At 56.3% G+C, this 20,590-nt stretch overlaps 2 protein-coding genes across 6 annotated transcripts in view; one reads left to right on the top strand and one right to left on the bottom strand.

Moving 5' to 3' along the window:
* Positions 1–6,252, top strand: part of SLC8B1 (solute carrier family 8 member B1) — a 42,319-nt gene extending 36,067 nt beyond the window's left edge. The window contains exons 14-17 of the mRNA XM_089895382.1: positions 50–203; positions 989–1,069; positions 2,217–2,281; positions 5,044–6,252. Coding sequence (XP_089751508.1) covers positions 50–203; positions 989–1,069; positions 2,217–2,281; positions 5,044–5,241 — 498 coding nt within the window. The 3' untranslated portion in view covers positions 5,242–6,252. The remainder of the gene's footprint in view (positions 1–49; positions 204–988; positions 1,070–2,216; positions 2,282–5,043) is intronic.
* Positions 6,253–6,459: 207 nt separating this feature from the next.
* The window catches only part of TPCN1 (two pore segment channel 1), a 65,377-nt gene continuing 51,246 nt past the window's right edge, over positions 6,460–20,590 (bottom strand). For 4 of the 5 annotated variants that reach the window (XM_022550752.2, XM_022550753.3, XM_022550754.2 and 1 more), the window contains 11 exons: positions 19,755–19,827; positions 17,280–17,387; positions 16,200–16,271; positions 15,566–15,655; positions 14,094–14,209; positions 13,301–13,347; positions 12,675–12,743; positions 12,395–12,479; positions 11,112–11,251; positions 10,837–10,917; positions 6,460–9,184 (listed from right to left, as the gene is read on the bottom strand). In XM_022550752.2, the coding sequence (XP_022406460.2) occupies positions 9,065–9,184; positions 10,837–10,917; positions 11,112–11,251; positions 12,395–12,479; positions 12,675–12,743; positions 13,301–13,347; positions 14,094–14,209; positions 15,566–15,655; positions 16,200–16,271; positions 17,280–17,387; positions 19,755–19,827 (1,001 nt within the window). In that variant the 3' untranslated portion in view covers positions 6,460–9,064. Of the gene's footprint in view, positions 9,185–10,836; positions 10,918–11,111; positions 11,252–12,394; positions 12,480–12,674; positions 12,744–13,300; positions 13,348–14,093; positions 14,210–15,565; positions 15,656–15,750; positions 15,825–16,199; positions 16,272–17,279; positions 17,388–19,754; positions 19,828–20,590 lie in introns of those variants that run through there. The other variant, XR_016387502.1, reaches the window with a different exon arrangement.

The following is a 20,590-nucleotide window of genomic DNA, read 5'->3' as shown; positions in this document are numbered from 1 at the left end:
CCATTTTATAGCTGAGGAACTAAGGCTGTGTCCCTGTTCCCTCCCCCAGCTCTTTGCTTTCCTGGGCTTCCTGACCAGCGCCCTGTGGATCAACGCAGCTGCCACGGAGGTGGTGAACATCTTACGGTCCCTGGGTGTGGTCTTCCGGCTGAGCAACACTGTCCTCGGGCTCACGCTGCTGGCCTGGGGGAACAGCATTGGAGGTGACTTGGGGCCGGGTGGGCTTCTAGAATGAGCACAGCCACCTCACTGCCTTTTGCTCCTCCAGACAGAATTGCATGTGGGTAGGGGCGTCCAGTGCATCTGCCCTCAGCAGGTGGTCAGTGCCCCTCATTTTGGAGTGACCATCTTTGGGCATCTGGGTGGGATGGCCCAGAACGTACCTGAGCCGGGAGGCTCTGTAGAAGCCCCCAGCCTCTTCCCCACTCTCTGATGCATGGACACTCAGTGGCTCCCCAGACTTCAGGCAGGACATGGAGCTCATTGCAGCCAACTAGGTGGAATGTGTCCGTGGGTATGCGACATGGGTAGGCATTCACTCATACATACAGATATCCTTCTCTAGCTAGAGCTGCCAAGTAGGGCTGGTCAGGTTGTACACTGCCCAAGAGCATCCTGACAAGGGATCAGGGGGCCCAAAGTCTAGCTCTCCTTCCACTCACCTTTTTGGGCCCCTTTTCCTAATTTGCCCCGAGGTACTGTGTGTGCTAGCAGCAGACGGGACATGGGTGAAAGATTGGTGGTGGCATGTCACACCCTCAGAGTTGCCCCTGGTGGAAAAGAGGCAGGTAGAAGGAATTAAGGAGGGAATTGTGTCTTACGGGATGATGTGGCCTCCCATAGCACCCAGCCAGCTAGTGCCAGAGCCAGGCAGACCTTCATCAGTGTTTGTTGGCTGAATGACTGTGGGTAGAATGAAGGAGTGAATGAACAAGGAGGGCTAGGGGAAGCCCTGCACAGCTCAAGGCCTTCTCGTGTTTCCACACAGATGTCTTCTCAGATCTCACGCTGGCCCGCCAGGGCTACCCGCGGATGGCATTCTCGGCCTGTTTTGGTGGCCTCACCTTCAGTATCCTTTCCGGGACTGCCCTTCCCTCAGTGCTGGGGGCCGAGGGTGCGCTCCGTGCCCCCCCCGGATTGGCTTTCACTGGAACACCTGGGGCAGGTGATGCGGCTGCTTGAGCCTCAGCTTTTCATCTGTGAAAAGGGGGATATTGAGAGGACTGGTCTCATAGGTTGTTACAAGGATTGAACGAGGTGACAGAAGTGCTTTGCACCTGGCAAACAGCAGTGATGGCGGACATTCATCTTGTTAGGGCAGAGGTATTATTAGTAGGCGCCCACACACTAAGCCTGTGGAAGACCCCTCCCTCTTGCTTACAGATGTCATGGTCTGTAGATGTCAGGGTTGGCAAGCTTTTTCTTAGAGGGCCAGAGAGTACATATGTTAGATTTTGTGGACCATAGGATCTCTTTTGCAGCTCCTCAGCTCTGCTGTTGTAATGTGAAAACAGCCGTGGGCAATGCATAAACAAATGGGTGTGACTGGGTCCCAATATAACTTCATTAATAAAAGCAGGCCTTGGGCCGGACTGTCCTGCAGGCTTTAATTTGCCACCCCTTGGTCTATATAGAAAAGGCAGGGTCAGGCTGCCTGGGGCTGTGAAAAAGACAGGGCTTTGAATCTCGACAGTCTTGGATGACAGTCTTGGGTGCCGGTTTCAGTGCACGCCAGCTGTGTGACCTGTGTGCAGCATGCTTCCTGCTGTCTGTCACTCCCAGTGCTCACTGTGACCCGCTCCTGGCTTTAGGGCTGTGGCTTCTCCTGACCACAGCCCTAAAGCCAGGTTGGGGTGGGAAGGACGGAGCCCTGGCTGGAGGAGTGTCCCCTGAACAACCCCTAGAGGTGGCCCCTAGACATGCTCTGTCACCAGTCTCCCCAGTGGACCATGGGTTGTCACTTCACCTCGCATCCCATTTCTCCATCTTACCAGGTACCAAGCGTTTCTCTCACCTCCTGCGATCCTTACAGACTGAGGCAAAATGTGCACTGGAGACTCTCTTAGAGGTGCTAAAACTGGATAAGGTCTCCTCAGATAGGGTGGCTTTTGGGGAGAGGGGGGAGCACAGCCAGAGATCAGAAAGAAAGCCAGTGGGCTGTGTGGTCGGGGTTATGGGGTGTTATGTTCTGGCAAACTTCCTGAGCTGGGCTGCAGATATCCTGGTGGGCGTGGGGCTGGGCTGCCTGCTCCAGATCTCCAGGGGCCACGTGGCAGTGGAGGTGAGTGGCCAGATGCTTCTGCAGGGACCTCCTCATAAAGCTCTCTTCTCCTCCTCCCCTCTCCTCCCCCTCCCTTTTCCCCCTCCTCCTCCCCCTCCTCCCCCTCCTCTCCCCTCCCTCCCTCTCCCTCCTCCTCCCCTCCCTTTTCCCCCTCCTTCCCCCTCCTCCCTCTCCCTCCTCCCCCTCCTTCCTCCTCCCCCTCCCTCCTCCCCTCCTCCCCCACCTTCTCCCTCCTCCCCTCCCTTTTCCCCCTCCTCCCCTCCTTCCTCCCTCCTCCCTCCTCATCCCCTCCCTTTTCCCCCTTCTCCCCCCTCCCCCCTCACTCCTCCTCCCCCTCCTCCCGGTCCTCCTCTTCCCCCTCCCTTCTCTGGACCGGAGACCATTCACATCTCAGTAGATGACACTTACTGGGGAGAGGACTGGTCTACATTTGCGACATGTCTGATGTGTAGAATATCTTAAAAACATTTTGCATATGGGGTTAAAAAAGGTATTCCTTGCAAGGTCACAGAGTAATTAAGATGTAGCTTTGAGGGAAAGGGGCGGGAAGGCCCAGGATTGGGGTCTTGGTCTCATCACTGAAGTCTCTTGCTATGTGACTTTGAATGAATCAGGACTCTGAGGATCTTTGAGCCTCAGTTTCCTCACCTGTGAAATGGGGTTGATGCCCCCACCACCACCACCACCACCACCACCACCACCACCAGCTTCCTGGATAAGCAGACATGAGGTACGGGCCAGGCTGAGCTGAACACCTTATCCCACCACTGCCTGGGGTGAGAGAGAATGTTGGCAACAGCCCAGAAAGGGGGGAACTCTATAGATTTGGAGAAGTTCTGAAATGCACTGAGCAGCAGAGTTTCTGTGGGTTCAAGGGCACCCAGGAATTTCCTGGGAGCGCATGAGACCTCCTGACCCAGGCATTCCAGGGGCTGGGGGCTGGAAACCTGCACTTTAAACGTGCTCCCTGGGGACCGATTAAGGTTAGGACACTTGGAAACAGGTTTCCAACAAGGTTGAAAACTCAAAACACTACTTCAGGGCAGGTAACCAAATCTTGTGGGTGACTCAGGTGGGCCTCCTGTGGCCAGATAATCCAGCTTTTCTAGAGAAGAAATCGAGATTCCTAAGTGAACTTTTCTCTTTGGAAATGGTGCGCAGGGCCAGCAGCACCCCGTGCAAGGCAGAGTCAACCTAGATTCGGGCCCCAGCTTTGCATTCCCAAGGACTTGGATTCAGAGGCCAAACCAGAGAAGAATGGAGACGGGGAGGGGATGTGGCCCAGGGGATGGTTTTAAGGCTAATCGCGTGGAAGCACTTGGAAAGTGCAGCTGAATGGTGGCGTCGATAATGGGAACGAAGTCACCCACCTCTTTCTCCAAGACGCAGCTAGCTGTTGAACAGATTCTTGCGGCTGACTTGTAATGAACTGGCAGCAGGGCGGCCTTTCACAGTGGCCACGCCCATAAGCAAATAGCTACTTCCGCTTGAAAAGTTTGCTTTTCTAAGGGGTAAACACCCTCTGTCTGCAAATTTTGTTTATACTCTTCAGGGGTTTAATAGGTTCCTTTCATTCTCGATTTTCAGGCGGCTCCTGATAATGAGGCTTTAGGGGTTGGCCCCCTGAGGGCCCTGCTTCTTTTCTCTGGCTCCTTGTGGAATGTGTGTGTGGGGGTGTGTCTGTCTGTCTGCATTCCACTGCCTTTGTGATCCTGCTTTTAATTGCATAAGACACAGGGCATCATGAGAGGTCATCATAGGATGTCCGTGGCGTGTTGTTGGCTGAAAAACAGGTTGCTCTTAAACACACGTACCTATTGTATAGTCCCATTTGTGGTTTCAGAATGGATGGACAGGCCTGTATGTGCACACGTGTACCCACACATCTGTGGGTACACGTATCATTGTATGGGGAGACAGGGTAGGGTATGAGCTTGGACTTCGGACTTGGGCTCTGTCACGTACTACAGCTGACCCTTGAACGACATGGGAATTAGAGGTGCTGAGTCCCTGACACAGTCGCAAATCTGAGTACTGCTATCTCTGCCTCAAAAGCAAAGGAATTGATAAATGACTGATGGGGGACAGGATGCCGGAAGAGCTTGCATAGAGTCACGACTCAAACCCTAGCTCTTTCGATTCCACATACTGTGATCTCTAATTCAACACGAACTTCCCCCCCCCCGCCACCACGCTTAATTTAAAGATCGTGAAATGAAAATACAAGTACTATAGTTGTTGAAAAAAGTCCGCATATAAGCTGACCCATGCAGTTCAAACCAGTGCTGTTCAAGGGTCGGGTGTACTGGTTTCCTCACTGCGGACTGGTAGCTAAGGTGGGTGTAATATACCTAGCATAGCACCTAGGGTTAAGTCTTCCATATATGTTAGATAGGTGCTAACTAAATCTGAAAGGGAGAGAAGTAGGAAGAGGACAGTTTCATTTCCTTTTATTCTTCTGTGTTGCTGGAGAATTTTTCAATTACTGCATGTAATATATATATGTATACATATATATGCATATTTTTATATATACATACATATATACATATATATATATAACCTATATGAATTAGTTTCCTGGGGCTGCCATAACAAATTACCACATACCAGGTGGCTTAAAAACATTGAACTTCAAGGTGTGGGGTGCCATCCCACTGGGCAGGCCAAAAGTCCCTCCCTGGCCCCTAGCGAGGGGCCCTCAAACCTCAGTTTGACTGTCAGCTGCAGTGACCCAGCCTCTCTCCCCGTGTTCCCCGCAGCTGGAGCCTGATGGACTGTTGGTGTGGGTCTTGGCTGGCACCCTAGGCCTCAGCCTCGTCTGTTCCCTGGTCTCGGTCCCACTGCAGTGCTTCCAGCTGAACAGAGTTTACGGCTGCTGCCTGCTTCTCTTGTACTTGACCTTCCTCCTGGTGGCCCTGCTCACTGAATTCGGAGTGATTCACTTGAAAACTGTGTGAGTGAAGCTGTGTCGGAGTCCGCCTGGTGGTCGGGAGGTGTCGCTGCAGGCGGTGAGATGGAGGATGAAGTTTCTTCGTTCGAACCCGCTCGCCTGAGCGTGGCCAAGGCCGAGACCATGAACGGGGTGTGCGCTCGTGGGGCTGTGCTCTCTGCTGAAGCTTCCCAGTCGCTGCCGTGTGCAGTTAGGTCAGCTAAACCTTGTTTCTGGGGCTGCGGAGGCTGGGCTTCCCTGTGGACAGAGTTCCAGGCAGCAGGTAGTCTTCCTTGCGTTATCTCCAGAGCCTCTTGAAAGTTGGGGTCTGGGGCGAAGGGGATGCCTGGGTGCCTTCCAGGCTGGAAGACCCCAAAGAGTTCAGGGCTGGAGACAGTTGTGGAGGCCCAGGCCCCTCCCCACAGTCACGCCCTGTTGCCTTCCTGCTGCTTCTCTCAGGGCTGCCAAACCCGGGTTTAGGGAGTCAGGGTGACTCGGACCTGGCAGATAGAACAGCTTGTGTGCTGTGGGCCTCGGGCCGATGCGGGCTGAGTTCTAGAGCTGCGCTGTCCAACAGAAATAGAATGTGAGACATGTACCTAATTTTGAATCTTCTAGTCGCCACGTTAATAAAGCCAAAAGAAAAAGGTGAACTTAATGATAATATATATCACTCCAAACTAGCAGCCAGTGGCACTGGCCCATGAGTGGCTGCCATTTGGACAGCACAGCTCTAGACTCTGCCTCTAGAACTGGCCGCTGGCTTCAGAGGTTTCCCCAGATGCAAAACAGGAGCCGGTTGGACTGTGCCCTGTGCCTACCTCAGGGGGAGCCCTGGGCTGGGGCTGCTTTGCCTGTGAGCTCCTGGGAGGGTGATGAGCGCTCCCGGGCGCCTTCCTGCTGTCAGCCAGTGACCCGCCTTTTTAATAAGCAGCTCTTCTGTTTGCTCAATGCCTTATGCCGGCAGTAAAGGGACTCAGTTGTCTTTTTTTCCAATGAAAAAATTATTAAATATTTCAAGTAAACAGAAAACAACATACAGCCGGCTGTTACTAGTTCTTCTTAACCTGGGTCAGGCTGACAAGTGGTCGGTTCCAGGGCCGAAGGCGCTTGGGCCTGACGGATCTGGACTTGGTGGCACGTCTAGGGGTGGGGCTGAGGTAGGGTCAGGAATGGGCATGGATGGGTCCTCTTCCTGTTCCCACCGAATGGTGCCTGGTGGAAGTCACGAGGCAGCAGCCGCGTGTACAAAGCAGAGGCTCTTTTATTAATATGCCAGAAATCCGGAGACGCGGTGGGTTTTCTAGGTAACAAATCCCCATTGTACAAAATTTACCTTACAGCGTCGCCCCCTCTGTCTGTACAAAATGATTGTCATGTGGTGTGGAGTAAGGCTGGGTTGGGGGAGGGAAGCAAGGAGGAGGGGCCAGATGGTGTCCCCCCGAAAGCGGGGCAGGGGCCCAGGGCCATCACAGACACTGACAGGTGGTGTGACCCAGACCCAGTCGGCGCATCTCACCTTGGTGGTGGTCAGCTGACGTGGGAGGTGAGAGGGCATCCAAGCTGGATGTCCTGGGTCCCCAGAGCTCACAGCCCTGGGTGACACCCTCTCCCTGCTCGATGGCCTGTGTACAAGTCAGAGGGTCAACTTGAGGAGGCCCCCAGTGACCCCGAAGGGGCAGCTGTCCTTAGCCTCAGTAATGAGGGTGCCCACCAGTGGCTGGAGTCTGGTGCATCAGCACTGTTGCCACTTGGCTTTCATCCCGTTCCTGGCTAAAACCAGGGCCTTTCACAGGATGGGGTTGGGAGGCCTGGACTAGAGCCCGCTCTTCCTGGTGCCAGCCTTCACCCTGGGGGCTGGGGGGCTGGGGGGCTGCGCTCAGTTTCCCTGGTGCCCCTCCCAGGTTTCAGCCTCCCGGGGGCACATGCTGAGGTCGGGGGACTCACGCCCTCCTCTGAAAGCCGCCCCTTGACTCCTGCTTCCAGAATGCCCGTTTCAATAAACAAAAGCTGAAAGGCACCCAAATATGCAAACAAAGTTACTTCTCCGGAGAGGGGAAGGGGTTCTGGCCTGGGGGTTGGTGCCGAGCTGCCTGCGATGGCCCGTGGCCCTCCAGAGATAAAAGAGGACATCTGTCTCCCGATTCCCTCGGGGAATCTCAGTGGTTCTCAGTGATTCGCTGTTTCCCTAAAAGGCTGTGCTTTAAAAACAGAAACGTCCACCACTTCTCCCCTAGTGAGGGGCAGAGCCGTGTGGTGCTGGCCATGGGACCAGCCTGTCCAAGGCCACAGTCGAGAAGACTTGGCCGTGGAGATGGGGCACCACACCCCGGGATCAGGCCCTGCCCGGCTGGGAAGAGGATGTGGCGAGGGAGAGTTTGCCCACCCGCCTCCCTAAGTCACGGAGGCAGTGGAGGCAGCTGGAAAGCGGGGGTTGGGGCAGGATGCCCAGTGCAGGCCGCTTCCCCTGCCCCCTCCCCCCACCTGCCCCTTTCATCCCTGCTTCTGCCACCTCTGCTGCCTGCACTGAGATAGGCTCACCGCCCAGGAGAGCTGAGCCGAGGCTCCCTCTGCTCTGACCCTGCTTCTGCCGCTGCCACCACCGCTCACCGGAGCTGCCGACGCCGACAGCCTGCTATGGGTTCAAGCCCCGACTGCATCCTGATCTCAGAGAACTCTCCCAAGGTCCCTGGGGAACTCAGGAAACTGACAGGCCACCTGAACCTACTCCAGGGAGTGGAAACCTCGGGGTGAGCCGCGTCCCCAGCCCTACCTCAGTCAGGTCCACGGAGGGCGACTGCTCAAGGTGAGGGGGGAGCTGGCCAAGGAGACCACGGGTTCAGCCGCAGGGCAGCCGTGGACAGCCTGAGGTGAGCCTCCGTGCTCTTTGTTCCCGTTTCCAGCAAATGCACACACGTGAAAGGATCTGCTGTTGTCTTTAGCAGAATCCTGAATTAACCAAAATGTCTTTTTGCTTAAACAGGACGATCCCAAGGAAAAGGGATTTAAGGAGAAAGCCCATTTCAGGACCTGGTCTGGGGCGGTAGCCATCGGCCTGGCCTCTTGCCCGTCTTCCTCCTCCTACTGGGCTGTGATTCCAAAGGCCATTTTAGGAGGATTTTCAGCAACAAGGGTTGAAACCAAAAGAAGGGTAGGTGAGAAGGCTCATGGAGCTGGGATACGGCCTCTCTCGCCTCCTGGCACTGGCTGAGATCTGACCATACGGAATAACCACAGCCCTGGATCACTCGTCCCAGTAGGTGCTGGGTACTGGTCCCCCAAGGGAACGCCCAATTTCATTATTATATCTAGAGACATACCAACCCAAGGATGTGGGTTCTTTCCTTCCTAAGTGGTTTTGTCCCTAAAGCAGAACACAGACACCCCAGGATGTGGGCCACAGGGCAGGTTAGTGGGGAAGCTAGCTGTCAGCCTGGGCGGGATTCTGAGAGCAGCATCAGGAAGACGGTATGGATCTGGCCTAGGGACGCTGGCCCACGCTGAAGGCAAGCCCTGCAGAGATCAGCAGAATCCATTCAAGTGCTCTTGTGAAGGGGCCTTCTGGAGATTTCCATGTTAAGAAGAGCTCCTAGTGGCGTGATCCCCCCAAAATGAAACTGACTTCTGGGGTTAACAGGGCAAGGTGGGTACAAACCAAACCTCAACTTGTCTGCCTGTCTTTCCTTTTTCCTATATATAAATATTTGCATATTTATGAATGTATGTGTATATATATATATATAACATATATATATATATATATATACACACACACACATTATTCTGATACATTGTAGTAAAATAATACTATTGTGTTATTGCATAGAAGAGATGGCTTTTGCAGGCTGGGCTTAGGTGATGGTCTGGGAGCGCTGGCGGCTGCCTGGAGGCTGCGGGGTGGTGGGGACCACGCAGCCGCTGAGCTGTCGTTGCTGCTGCTCCTGCTTCCGGGCGTGTTCCTCATACCACTCCTAAGGCAGAGAGCAGACAGGGTGCTGAGCGGGCCCCAGCCCTGCCCCCCAGCCTAACGGGGTCACCCAGGCTGGGCAGTGCTATGACCCTCCCAGACCTGCTGGGAATTCTGAATAGGACCCTAAATAGAAAAATGACGATGCAATCTTTCCCTTTTTAACTAGAGGTTTGCAAACCTCCTTGTCAAGTGTGCCTGCTTTCAATGAGGCCCAGGTAGTAATAATCACCCTTTACTTGTGAACATGATCTGTGTGGTTCACAAAGGGATGTGTGCCCCCGACCCCCTCGCCAACCCCCTGTGTTACCCCTTTTGAGCTGGGTGTCCTCATTTTACACCCAGGAAACCCGAAGCTCAGAAGTTGTATAAAGTTGTATGAAGCTTGAGTGCATCTCCCAACTCCCCGGTTGCTTTGCTGCCCTCCAGAATGGCTGTGAGAGCATTTTGAAAAAAACCAAACAGCTCACCCACCTAAGACTATTATCATTATATCATCCGACATTTTCAGGGACAGACGTATTCAGGTAATTGAGAAATTTTAAATATAAACCCTATGTTTTTAAAGAGTCTGAACCACAGAACTTTAGAGCTTAAAAAATTAGAGAGATGGCCTAGTTCTGTTTCCACAGAGGGGGAGACTGAGGCCAGGAGTGGACGGCCCGACGGCGTGTCTAGTGCCGTCCCCTCCCCTCTGCTTCGTGAGGCAGGGACTGTCCCCCTCTCATAGATGGGGATGGGCTGCGTGACCTGCCCAAGGTCACGGAGCCTGGGATCAAACCCGGGTTTTATGACACCAGAGCTCACGTTGATTCCTCATCTCTGTGACTCGGAGTGCAGTGATTCGCCAGGTCTTCGCCCAGACCCCTTGTGTTTTTACAGATAAGGTGCGAGTCGCTTCAGGGGACTGCAGCCTCCTGGCCTTTTGGGCTTGGACCCTGGTCATCACTGTCCCAGGGAAACAAGGGTTTCCAGCCTGAAAACAGCATAGTCACAGTGGCTGGCGAGGGAGCTGGGAGCCTGGGCGGATGGGTGGCCCGAAGTCCATGGCTCTGTCTGGGCTGCAGAGCGCCAGCCCACGGGGTGCTTCGCAAGCTCTTTCACTTAGCAGCCAATGTGGGAAGACGGGGAGAGTTTGCAAAAAAAATACCTGACTTTTCCCTTCTCTTAAATTAGAAAACAAAAACAGTCAAAAACCCCAAGAGAGCCAGGCGCAGCAGGCCCTTGTTCCTATCGGGCAACGTCTGGCTGGATGTGGGAAGGACCATCCTCTTTGAAGAGGCCGGTCCAGGCCAGCTCACCAGGGCCCCCCATGCTCCCGGCTCTGCCTGGAACGTCTCCCGCTATACGTGTTTCCTTTGCTGTTCTGGCTCAGAGGAGGAGAATGAGATGAGGTCAGTGACATATGTGGAAGAGTGGACAGGGTGGCGGCCTATGTTGGGGAATGCTTCAAGGGTTCAAGGCTGAGCCCTGAAGCCCCCCGCGCCGCCGACCCGAGCAGTGGTCCACTGGCAGTGGTCCCAACAGATAATCCCACAGCTCCCCACTAAGCTCCCCACACATCAAGATGGGGACCAGAGAGCGGCCTCTGCCCAGCAGCGGGAGGACCACTCCCAGACAGGAGGATCTGAGCAGCGTGGTCGGGGGTGCTCCTACCTGAATCTCCTCTTGGTACATCTTTAGGCTCAGATCGCTTTTGGTCCTCGATCTCCGTCCCAGAAACACCAAGGTATTTTGCTAGAGAAGAACAGAAAGGCTGCAGGGACCAGCCCGAGCTAAGGTCCTGGCGCCCGGCCTCACCCCCTCTTCTGGCTTCTGCAACGGTGCCCCCCAAAAGTGTCACCAAAACTTGAGGGGATGGACAGCGGGGGAGTGTTTGCACTAAGCCACAACCCGCTCCCTCCGTGGGACGAGGCCCTGTCGCTCCCCACCTCGTATCTCTCCATCTGGGAGAGGATCTTGAGCAACTGGGCGATGTCAGAGGCGGCTCCCCAGGCCTCCTGGTAGAGCTTCAGGACAGCAATCAGCTCATCTTTGGAGATTTCCTTCTCAAGGGTGATACCGCCGTCAACTGCAGGACGGGAGGGCGGCAGGGGGAAGGAGCCTGGGACTCAGGGCCCCCCGTCTGGCTTGGTTTAGCCATCCTCCCTGCTCCCTATGGGGGCCTTAAGGTTCCCTCTCCCAGCAAAACTCTGGATCAGCACGACCACCTCCCCCCACCATCTGGAACTCACGTCCCTCCCCATCCCCTCCCTTTGCTGGGGCTGTCAGGAGCACTGGTCAGGCCACCAGCTTACAGGGGACAGAGGGTTTCAGGAGGGAGTCTCCGAGCAAAAAGAAAATGATCAGGTAGTCTGAGAGAACAGAGATTTGGAAACAAGTAGTAACAGGGATGTGGCAGTTCTGATGGAGAATCTGGCAAGAATGAAGGATCATTAGGCAGAAAGCGATGCACTCTGGGGAAAGGGAGGCAAGGGGTCGCAACCTGCAGAAGGAAGCAGTAGTAGGCTCCGGTCAACGGTATTTACACCGTTTAAATCAAGAGCCAGAGGACGAACACGGGGCTTAGAAATGCGGAGACGATAACTAGAAGGGGGAACAGCTAAGGATGAACAGTCGGGGAGACGAGGAAGGCGGGACAGAGGGCTGCTGGGGTCACAATCAGCCTTTGATTTTTCTTGATCTCCGGGCTGTACTGTTCTGATTTTTTACATGAGATCACGTGCATTTTTCTGTCATTTAGTATTTGAAAAATCAATGCAAATAAGAGATCAAGAAAGCTAAGCCAGGACTTGGGTGGTGGCACAGTGGTTAAGAATCTGCCTGCCAATGCAGGGGACAGGGGTTCGAGCCCCGGTCCGGGAAGATCCCACATGCCGCGGAGCAACTAAGCCCGTGCGCCACAACTACTGAGCCTGCGCTCTAGAGCCCGCGAGCCACAACTCCTGAAGCCCATGTGCCTGGAGCCCGTGCTCCGCAACAAGAGGAGCCACGGCAATGAGAAGCCCGCGCACTGCAACAAAGAGTAGCCCCCCGCTCGCCACAACTACAGAGAGCCCGCGCGCAGCAACAAAGACCCAACGCGGCCAAAAATAAAATTGAGGGGAAAAAAAAAGAAAGCTAAGCCAGATCAGTAAGCTGAACTGCCAGAAGACTGGACAGACAGACAGACAGATGAGCGGCAAACGCCCCTGCTCCAGCCACTTGCACAGACCTTCTGAGTCCCGGTTCTTGCGGCTGTAGTTCATGCGGAAGACGAAGGCTTCGAGAATGAAGGCGACAATGATAGTCATCACCACCTGGCCAGGCATGGAGAGGAGGAGCAGAAAGAGGAATGAGGGGGGCGTGAGCTGCTGCGGGGCCCCAGAGCCGACAGAGCCCGGTCAGACGTGTCCCCGGCCCCCTCCTCCCTGAGCTACTGCCCGAGAAGCAGGGGCAGCTGGAGGCTTGGAGGATGGAGGAGGGTGGAGGGCATCCTGTGTCCCTGGACCTACCATGGTCACGATGTAGAAGGTCATGAAGTAGAGGCGGCTCCAGTGGGAGGTCTGCGAGGTGATGCCTTCCTGGAGACAGAGGGAAGCCGGGAGTGAGCGAGATCCTGGGGTGGGGCCGGGTCGCTGTCTACGCAGGCTTCTCCGTGGCCCCTGCTCTCTACAGACCCTTCCTGATCGGTTGTGGAAGACGAAGGAGGGGGACCTTGCTCCCTTGGGTCTAAAAATCCCTCTGAGCTCCTAAGGCCTGGACACTCCCCCCAGGACTGATACGGCCAACCTTTGGAAGAGTTTAAGGAATGGAAAAAAACAACCAACCAACCACACTTGCCACACTGTTTCTTGATTGAAAAGTCTCCCTCACAGTGGTGGGAGCAGGACAGAGACCCAGAGGCTAACTGGCCTCTCCTGGCTGCTGGGGGATGTGTGGAAAGCAGGGACAAAGGCCACGTCCAGCAAGTGCGGAGGGGTAGGCTCTTGGGATTCAGGCCATACCGTGGTGTCCCTGCAGAACCCTGCCCCTGCGGGGGACGGGGAGAGCAATGCGCCCCAGGCTGCGTGAGGGGAGACGGGAGCTGGCCTCAGAGAATGGTGGAAGGATGCCCCCAGAAGCTGACGGAGGTCCTTACCATGATGATGTACCAGTTGTTGACAACTGTGAGCTCAAACAAGGTCACTGCCAAAGGGAAGGGAGAAACGGAAAGCATCTTGATCAGACCTGCTTTTGCAAAGTGAGTGTCAAGCGGCCTCTCTCCACCTATCCTGGGTACCACGCACTTGTCTGCCGGGGTGGCCTGTGAGCTCCCAAGAGAGCAGCCAAGGCGCTTCCTGAGCGTCCACCCCACAGGAAGTGCTGCCATCTTGGCCAGTCCCCAAAAGGGTGCATCTTTGGCCTCAGCAGCTCGTGATGGACCAGGGGTGGAGATACTGGGGAAGGAGTCCCCGGACCTTCCTTGGTGTAGATCTGGGATGTCGTGAGGGGATCCCTTCCTCTTGAGAAGCTGTGTCTGGCCTCCCGGCCTCTCCATGGAAGCCAGGAGCAGAGCTGTGTGGGCCTGGCCTGGGTAGTGCGGGACACTGTGGCTGGCTGGTGTGGCCAGGTCCCACCCTGCAACTGTGGAGCTGTGACAAGGGGGCTGGTTCCCTAGCATCGGGCTGTACCCATCTCCCAGCCAAGCATGAAGCTCTGCTGCTCCCCCAATGCTGAAAAAGTAACAGGAAACAAGCCCTGGGGTCTGGCCTGGACTGTACCCCCAAGGCTGGGCAAACCACAGGCTCCACTGGGGCCAGAGAGGACTCGAGAAAGTATGGCAAACGGCTCGGGATGGGGAGGCCTCGGGCAGCTCTGCTCCACCCCACCTGGGACCTGCAGTGACCAAGGCAGTACCCAGGGCACGGTCCGCCTGGGCTTTCCGCACTCACCAAAGCTGTTCAGGATGTTGTCAAAATTGTTGAGATAGTAGTAGCCTTCCTCCACCACAGTCCTGTTGTCCACGGTGTGATTGAGCCAGCGGTAGGCGTCTGCCACTGTGCTTGTACTGGCGGGGGGAGACGGGGCGGGGGGACAGAGGGTTGGGCGGGAAGGTCGCAAGATAACTGGTCACCTCAACAAAGTACAGAAAGTTTAAGCAAACCAAGGTCTGACTGAGGACCGATCTCGTCTCTCTTGGCCCAGCCTGGTTTCCTGCCGAGCCCCCAGCTCCCTTGCCTGTCTTCCTGTCCACAGGGTGCTGGTGGGAACGCCCAGACTTGCCCCCCATTCCACCTTCACTTGGCATTTCTCTGCCGCCAGCCAGGCCTTCTTGCTCTCAGCGGCCAGAGCCCGGCGCTCTGGGAGGGAAGACAGAGGCAGTGCCTCCTCAAACACCACCCCCTGCCCCCTGCCCCCACCAGTCTGGGATCTGCCCTGGAGGCCGGGTGCCAACGGCAGCCCTCGAGAAGGGTCCTCCCCTCCTCCGCCTTTCCCCAGCACCTGGCTGGAGTGTGTTCTGTTCTAATCGGTTGCCCCTGTTCTGAGAGCTTGTTTGCTACTTTCCTGCCAACCTCTTAACGGCTGATCGGCTATAATTCACGGGGATGTTTTGACAAGCCTGGTCCTCGGGCCCCCAGGGAGCTTGTTCCCAAGGCAGAGTCCTGAGCCTCTGGCCTGTGTCGGACACGCAGGGTGGGGTCTGGAGTTTGCCCTTTTAAGCAGCGGCCCTGAGGATTCTCATGTGCCCCAAGGTTTGTGGCCCACTGCTACAGGCTCTGGTTCTCAGCTTAGCCTGACGCTCAAAACGGCTACCAGTGTCTCTGAGAACTTTCTTTATCAGCGTTTGAAACCATAAGGACCAATTTTAAGAGAACACTGGATGGAGAATGAATGGCAGAGCACACGGATTTCATCATGGGGGCTTAGGAGGAAAGGGAGTGATCAAAGGAGGTTGTGTCCCCTGCTCTATCCCTGCCCCAGAGACCTTCCCGCACGTGTCTGCCCTCATCCTAACAGGCCACCCCTAGCTGATGTGTCTGCCCAGGTCCCCAGTCACCCCCGGGGAGAAGCAGGAGGAAGCTGTGGGACTCTGGCCTCGGGCCCCAGGCTGCTCCCGGTTCTGGAGGAGCCGCCGGCGCCCAGCCCAAAGGGTAAACTGATGGAGACCTGGCTGGAGAGTGGCTCCTAGACCCTGCCTGGGGGACAGGGAAACTTGCTCAGACATCCTCACTTCAGAGAGGGCCCTCTGCTTCCAGGCCCCCTCCCTTAGCTGCTGCACTGAACTAATAAGCCCTGGAAGCAAAGCAAAGTGATTCTCAGGGCTTCAGAGGGCGCTGTGGCCTGGGGAGGTGGGCCCCTGAGGGATCAGAGGTCAGCGTTCCAGGCCCAGCTGCCTGGGGCTGGGGGCCTGCTCCGTACTCACTTGCAACAGTTGGGGTGGAGGATCCCACAGAAGAATTCCATGCCCACGATGGCAAAGGAGTAGTAGAAGGTGAGCAGGGTGAGGCCCAGGCTAGGGAGGAGGGTCAGAAGAGACAGGGTGATCGAGGGCCGGCGGGAGACAGCAGCTCGCCCGGCGCCCCGGCATCCTCAGACCCCTGAGCTGACCGATGGAGACGCATGCCCCTAGCCAGGTGCACCAGCTGGACAGTGCCTGCAGGGGAGGGGCCTCGGATCCAGGTCTGGGGTAGAAAACGGCTCGAATCAGGACTCTATTACCAGACGCCCCTCTACCAGCGATTCACCCCTTACCTGTGAAGGTAGACTCACAGGTGACCCTTACCTGTGAACATAGACACAGGTGGTAAGTGAGTTGACAGCTCCCTGCCCTCCCTACTAAATATTTCAGACAGGTCAGTGGAGAAACGTGGAACCAGGGAGACCTGTGGTGGTCAAGGTCTCGGTCTCCTTGAAGAGATCTGACCCTGTCAGGCCCTCGATTTTTGCCCTTTTTGGGACTCCCCCTCCCCCTCCCCCCGAGACCACCCAGCTGCCCACCCCAAGGGGGCACAAGCCTCATGACGCCTGGCCCTGGGGGCCAAGAGGCAGGGCAGTACCTGGCCATCCGGGGCAGCAGTTCAAACATGGTGTCCAGCACGTTGCGGTAACGCTTCTTCAGTTTAAACAACCTGAGCGAGGGAAGCGGGCCGGGTCACTTACGGGTGCCGGGTGTGGCCGCAGCCCCTCCGTCCACAGCACCAGGTGGGGCGCGGCAGGCCCGGGGCCCCTCCACCACCTGAGCGCCTACTTTCCCCAGAGCCGCCAGCCAGGCACTCAGCACGGGCGACTCGCACCCTGGGCAGGGGCAGCGGGGGCGCCGGGACATTGCGGCTGGAGAGGCCCTGCCCTGAAGGGAGGCAGGGCAAGACTCTCGTGAGCAGGCGCGGCGGAGGCTGGGTGCAGGGCGGGGCCTTGCCCGGGACGCTGCGGCAACACTGGGAGGGGAGAAGGCCGCGCCTGCAGAGGAACCTGCAGTGCGGCAGCTGCTCCAGGTAAGAAAGGGGCACCCTGTCCCTCACCTCCACCTCTCCTCCTGGGCAGGACGGGAGGGGGCGATGGACGTGAATAGGATCGCAGCTGGATATTCTAGAGGAAAACCAGCCTTCTGAGGACACACAGAGATCTCTAACTAGTAAGGGACACCGCCCACGTATCTCTACAAATTTGTGCTGGTTTCCTACGGTGGTCCCTGGGGGAAAGCTGAGAGCAAGTGAGGGTTCTTCTTGACAAGGGACTGTGCCAGACAATCACGGCTGGCTGTGGTAGGGGCTCGAAAGTCCCTCTGGGCCCTCAGAGGCCGTGGCTCTCTGGCTGATGACTCTGAGCACGTGTGTTTCCGTGGCTGCAGCCGACACCGGCACAGGCCAAGTTCACTGGAGCCTTGAGCCACGTTTCTCTTCCACAGTCAGAGGCAACGGGTCCCAGGATGCGAGGAGGTGGGCACACCTGCCCAGGTGGAGACAAGGCCCCCACCATCCCCCCTCCCCCCACCCGCACTAGGTGCTCCTGCAGGGGCCGCGCCACCCCTGACACCAGGCCTGTGAGCCTTCTGGCTCCTGGTCACTCCCCAGACCAGTCTCAAGGCTCTCCCCACCCTCCCCTGCCCACCACACCCAACCCCAGCCCTGCCCTGTCACCTCAGCAGCTGGAGGGGACGCAGGACCACTATGAAATAAAAAGGCTCCATGTTGAAGGCCAGAGCCAGCAGTCCCAGGAAGGCGAACGCTGTGACGAAGAAGTCGAACCTGGGAGAGAGGAGGAGAAGCCATGGTCTGTTCGGCCCACCCCTAGCCTCCCCCACGACGGCCAGTGGCTCCTCGGCCCTGTGCCCAGCACTCCCTTCCATGGAGCCCGCACACCAACCACCGCAAAGGCAGCCACAGGCCCCGCAGTGGCCCACAGCCAGCCAGCTTCCTACCGCTATCGGGTTTCTGAGGCTGGTGTGGCTGGGCCCCAGTCACAGCACACACCTCAGGGGTCAGACATGCCTATGGAAGTCCCTGGTGGCGCAGCGGTTAAGAATCCGCCTGCTGGGTCTGCCTGCAGATTCAGGGGACACGGGTTCGTGCCCCGGTCCAGGAAGATCCCACATGCCGCAGAGCGGCTGGGCCCGTGAGCCATGGCTGCTGACCCTGCATGTCCGGAGCCTATGCTCCACAACGGGAGAGGCCACAACAGTGAGAGGCCTGCGTACCGCAAAAAAAAAAAAAAAAAAAAAAAAAAAGAATCCGCCTGCCAGGCTTCCCTGGTGGTGCAGTGGTTGAGAATCTGCCTGCTAATGCAGGGGACACGGGTTTGAGCCCTGGTCTGGGAAGATCCCACATGCTCCAGAGCAACTAGGCCTGTGAGCCACAACTGCTGAGCCTGCGCGTCTGGAGCCTGTGCTCTGCAACAAGAGAGGACGCGATAGTGAGAGGCCCACGCACCGCGATGAAGAGGGGCCCCCGCTTGCCACAACTAGAGAAAGCCCTCGCACAGAAATGAAGACCCAACACAGTAAAAATAAATTAATAAACTCCTACCCCCAACATCTAAAAAAAAAAAAAGAATCCGCCTGCCAATGCAGGGGACACAGGTTCGAGCCCTAGTCCGGGAATATCCCACATGCCATGGAGCAACTAAGACTACGGAGTCTGTGCTCTAGAGCCCGTGAGCCACAACTACTGAGCCCGTGCACCACAACTACTGAGCCTGCACTCTAGAGCTCACGAGCCACAACTACTGAGCCTACACGCTAGAGCCTGCAAGCCACAACTACTGAGCCTGCGCTCTAGAGCCCGTGAGCCACAACTACTGAGCCCGCGAGCCACAACTACTGAGCCTACACTCTAGAGCCCGCGAACCACAACTACTGAGCCTGCGTGCCTAGAGCCGGTGCTCTGCAACAAGAGAAGCCACCGCAATGAGAAGCCCATGAACCGCAATGAAGAGTAGCCCCAGCTCGCCGCAACTAGAGAAAGCCCGAGCACAGCAACGAAGACCCAACACAGCCAAATAATAAATAGATAGATAGATAGATAGATAGATAGATAGATAGATAGATAAATAAATAAGAATCCACCTGCCAATGCAGGGGACAGAGATTTGATCCCTGTTCTGGGAAGATCCCACATGCCGCGGAGCAACTAAGCCCATGCGCCACAACTACTGAGCCTGCGCTCTAGAGCCCACGAGCCACAACTATTGAGCCTGCGCTCTAGAGCCCGTGAACCACAACTTCTGAGCCTGTGTGCCACAACTACTGAAGCCTATGTGCCTAGAGCCTGTGCTCCACAAGAAGAGAAGCCACTGCAATGAGAAGCCCTCGCACAGCAATGAAGAGTAACCGCTGCTCGCCGCAACTAGAGAAAGCCCGTGCACAGCAATGAAGACCCAACGCAGCCAAAAATTAATTAAAAAAAAAAAAAAGCCTAGAAACCCCTCCTGAAGGTCCCGCACTGGTCTCATGGCAGATACGGGTTACACCAGCAACCCTGGTGAAGGCACTGAGGGGTGGGGCAGGACCACAGGGGAGTCCCACAGGGAAAGCAGGACAGAGAGACCCTCTCCTCCCAGATACACATTAAGGCCCTGCAAACTGCATGCCCACACGCTACTGCTCTGCCCGACTCTTCTCTACTTATTAACTTGTTTTTACTCTCACGACCCAAGACCTTGTGAGTACAGCCCGATTTCACGGGTGAGTTAACGTTCATGGGCAGTGAGCCACCTCTTGGGGTCTCTGGAACAGGGAGAAGGGCCACCAGCTTGATGCTGACCAAGCATCAGGACCTGTGGCACTTCCTTCTCTGTGGGTGTCATGGTTTTCGTGGAGGAGAAAAGAGCTTAGTTGTCAGGGAGGGGTGTGGGGTTAAGTGACTCACAGAGAGCCAGCTGGCCTAAGGACCCCAAGAGGCCGTGTCCAGGAGAGGGGCTGGTGGGGGTGGTCTGAGAGAGTGAGATCAGGGCCTGACCCTGGGGAGGCCTGGAGCCACTGGCAAAACTGCCAGGAGACAGGGGCCTGACCCAGCCTCGGACCTTCCCTCTGAAACTGTGCAGTGGGTGTGGACGGAGAGGACCTGTGGCTTTCATTACAGTCTCTGACGTGCGTGAGAAACACGCTCTCTACTCACAGATTCCATCCGGAGGACAAGTACTCAACGGGGCCGAGGCCGGCTACTTTCAGGAACAGCTCCACCCCGTAAACTGTAAGCAGGAAGACGCAGTTAGCAGCGGCCCTGCCACAGCCTCTGCCACCCCTGGGCTGGCTCGTTTCCTCCTCGAGACTCTCCTGAGGTCTGGTCACGTGCCCTCCAGACACCCACGTCACACCCGCACCCCTGAGAGAGTGTGGGCTCCAGGGCAGGGCCTGGCCCAGATGCTGGCCAACCGGGGCCGCCCGCTAACAAGAAGCACTCGCTCCCACTCCCTGGGAGTGGCCGCAGGCATTGTCTGTCCATCCAATAGGTATTTCCTAAGCCCTTCTCCCGTGCCAGCCATTGCACTGGGTGCTGGGTGCCCAGCCCTGAACAACACAGAGCTTAGAGTCTAGACTCAGGGGAAAGACAGCAAACTGATAATGTTAGACTGGGGGAAGAGTGTGACATTTGAAAGAAATCAGGGGCCAAGCCGGATATGATCTTGGCCTGCTTGAGGGGCAGAAGGTAGGTTGGTGTCATTGGAACATAATGAAAGAAGGAGCTGAAGAGGGAGCTCTGGAGGGGGCATCAGATCACACAAGTGACACAGTTGGGAAGAGATTCCAGGTCTTTCTGACCCCAGAGTTTGTGCACTGAATCACTATGCTACTCTGAACTCCACAGAAAAAGCACTGTTTGTGCACTGAATCACTATGCTACTCTGAACTCCACAGAAAAAGCCAAAGGGCACTGATCAAGGCAGTAAAAGTCATGCTTTTTAAGAACAGTGAAAACAACTTAGGACACAGTGTTATTAGTTATGTCTAATG

This window comes from Delphinapterus leucas, chromosome 14 (assembly GCF_059928025.1).
Source record: "Delphinapterus leucas isolate spDelLeu-1000000601 "Yukka" chromosome 14, BTC_Dleu_Yukka2, whole genome shotgun sequence".
NCBI lineage: Eukaryota > Metazoa > Chordata > Mammalia > Artiodactyla > Monodontidae > Delphinapterus > Delphinapterus leucas.
The sequence above is the reverse complement of the archived record's forward strand: the minus strand, read 5'-3'. Positions and strand labels throughout refer to the sequence as shown.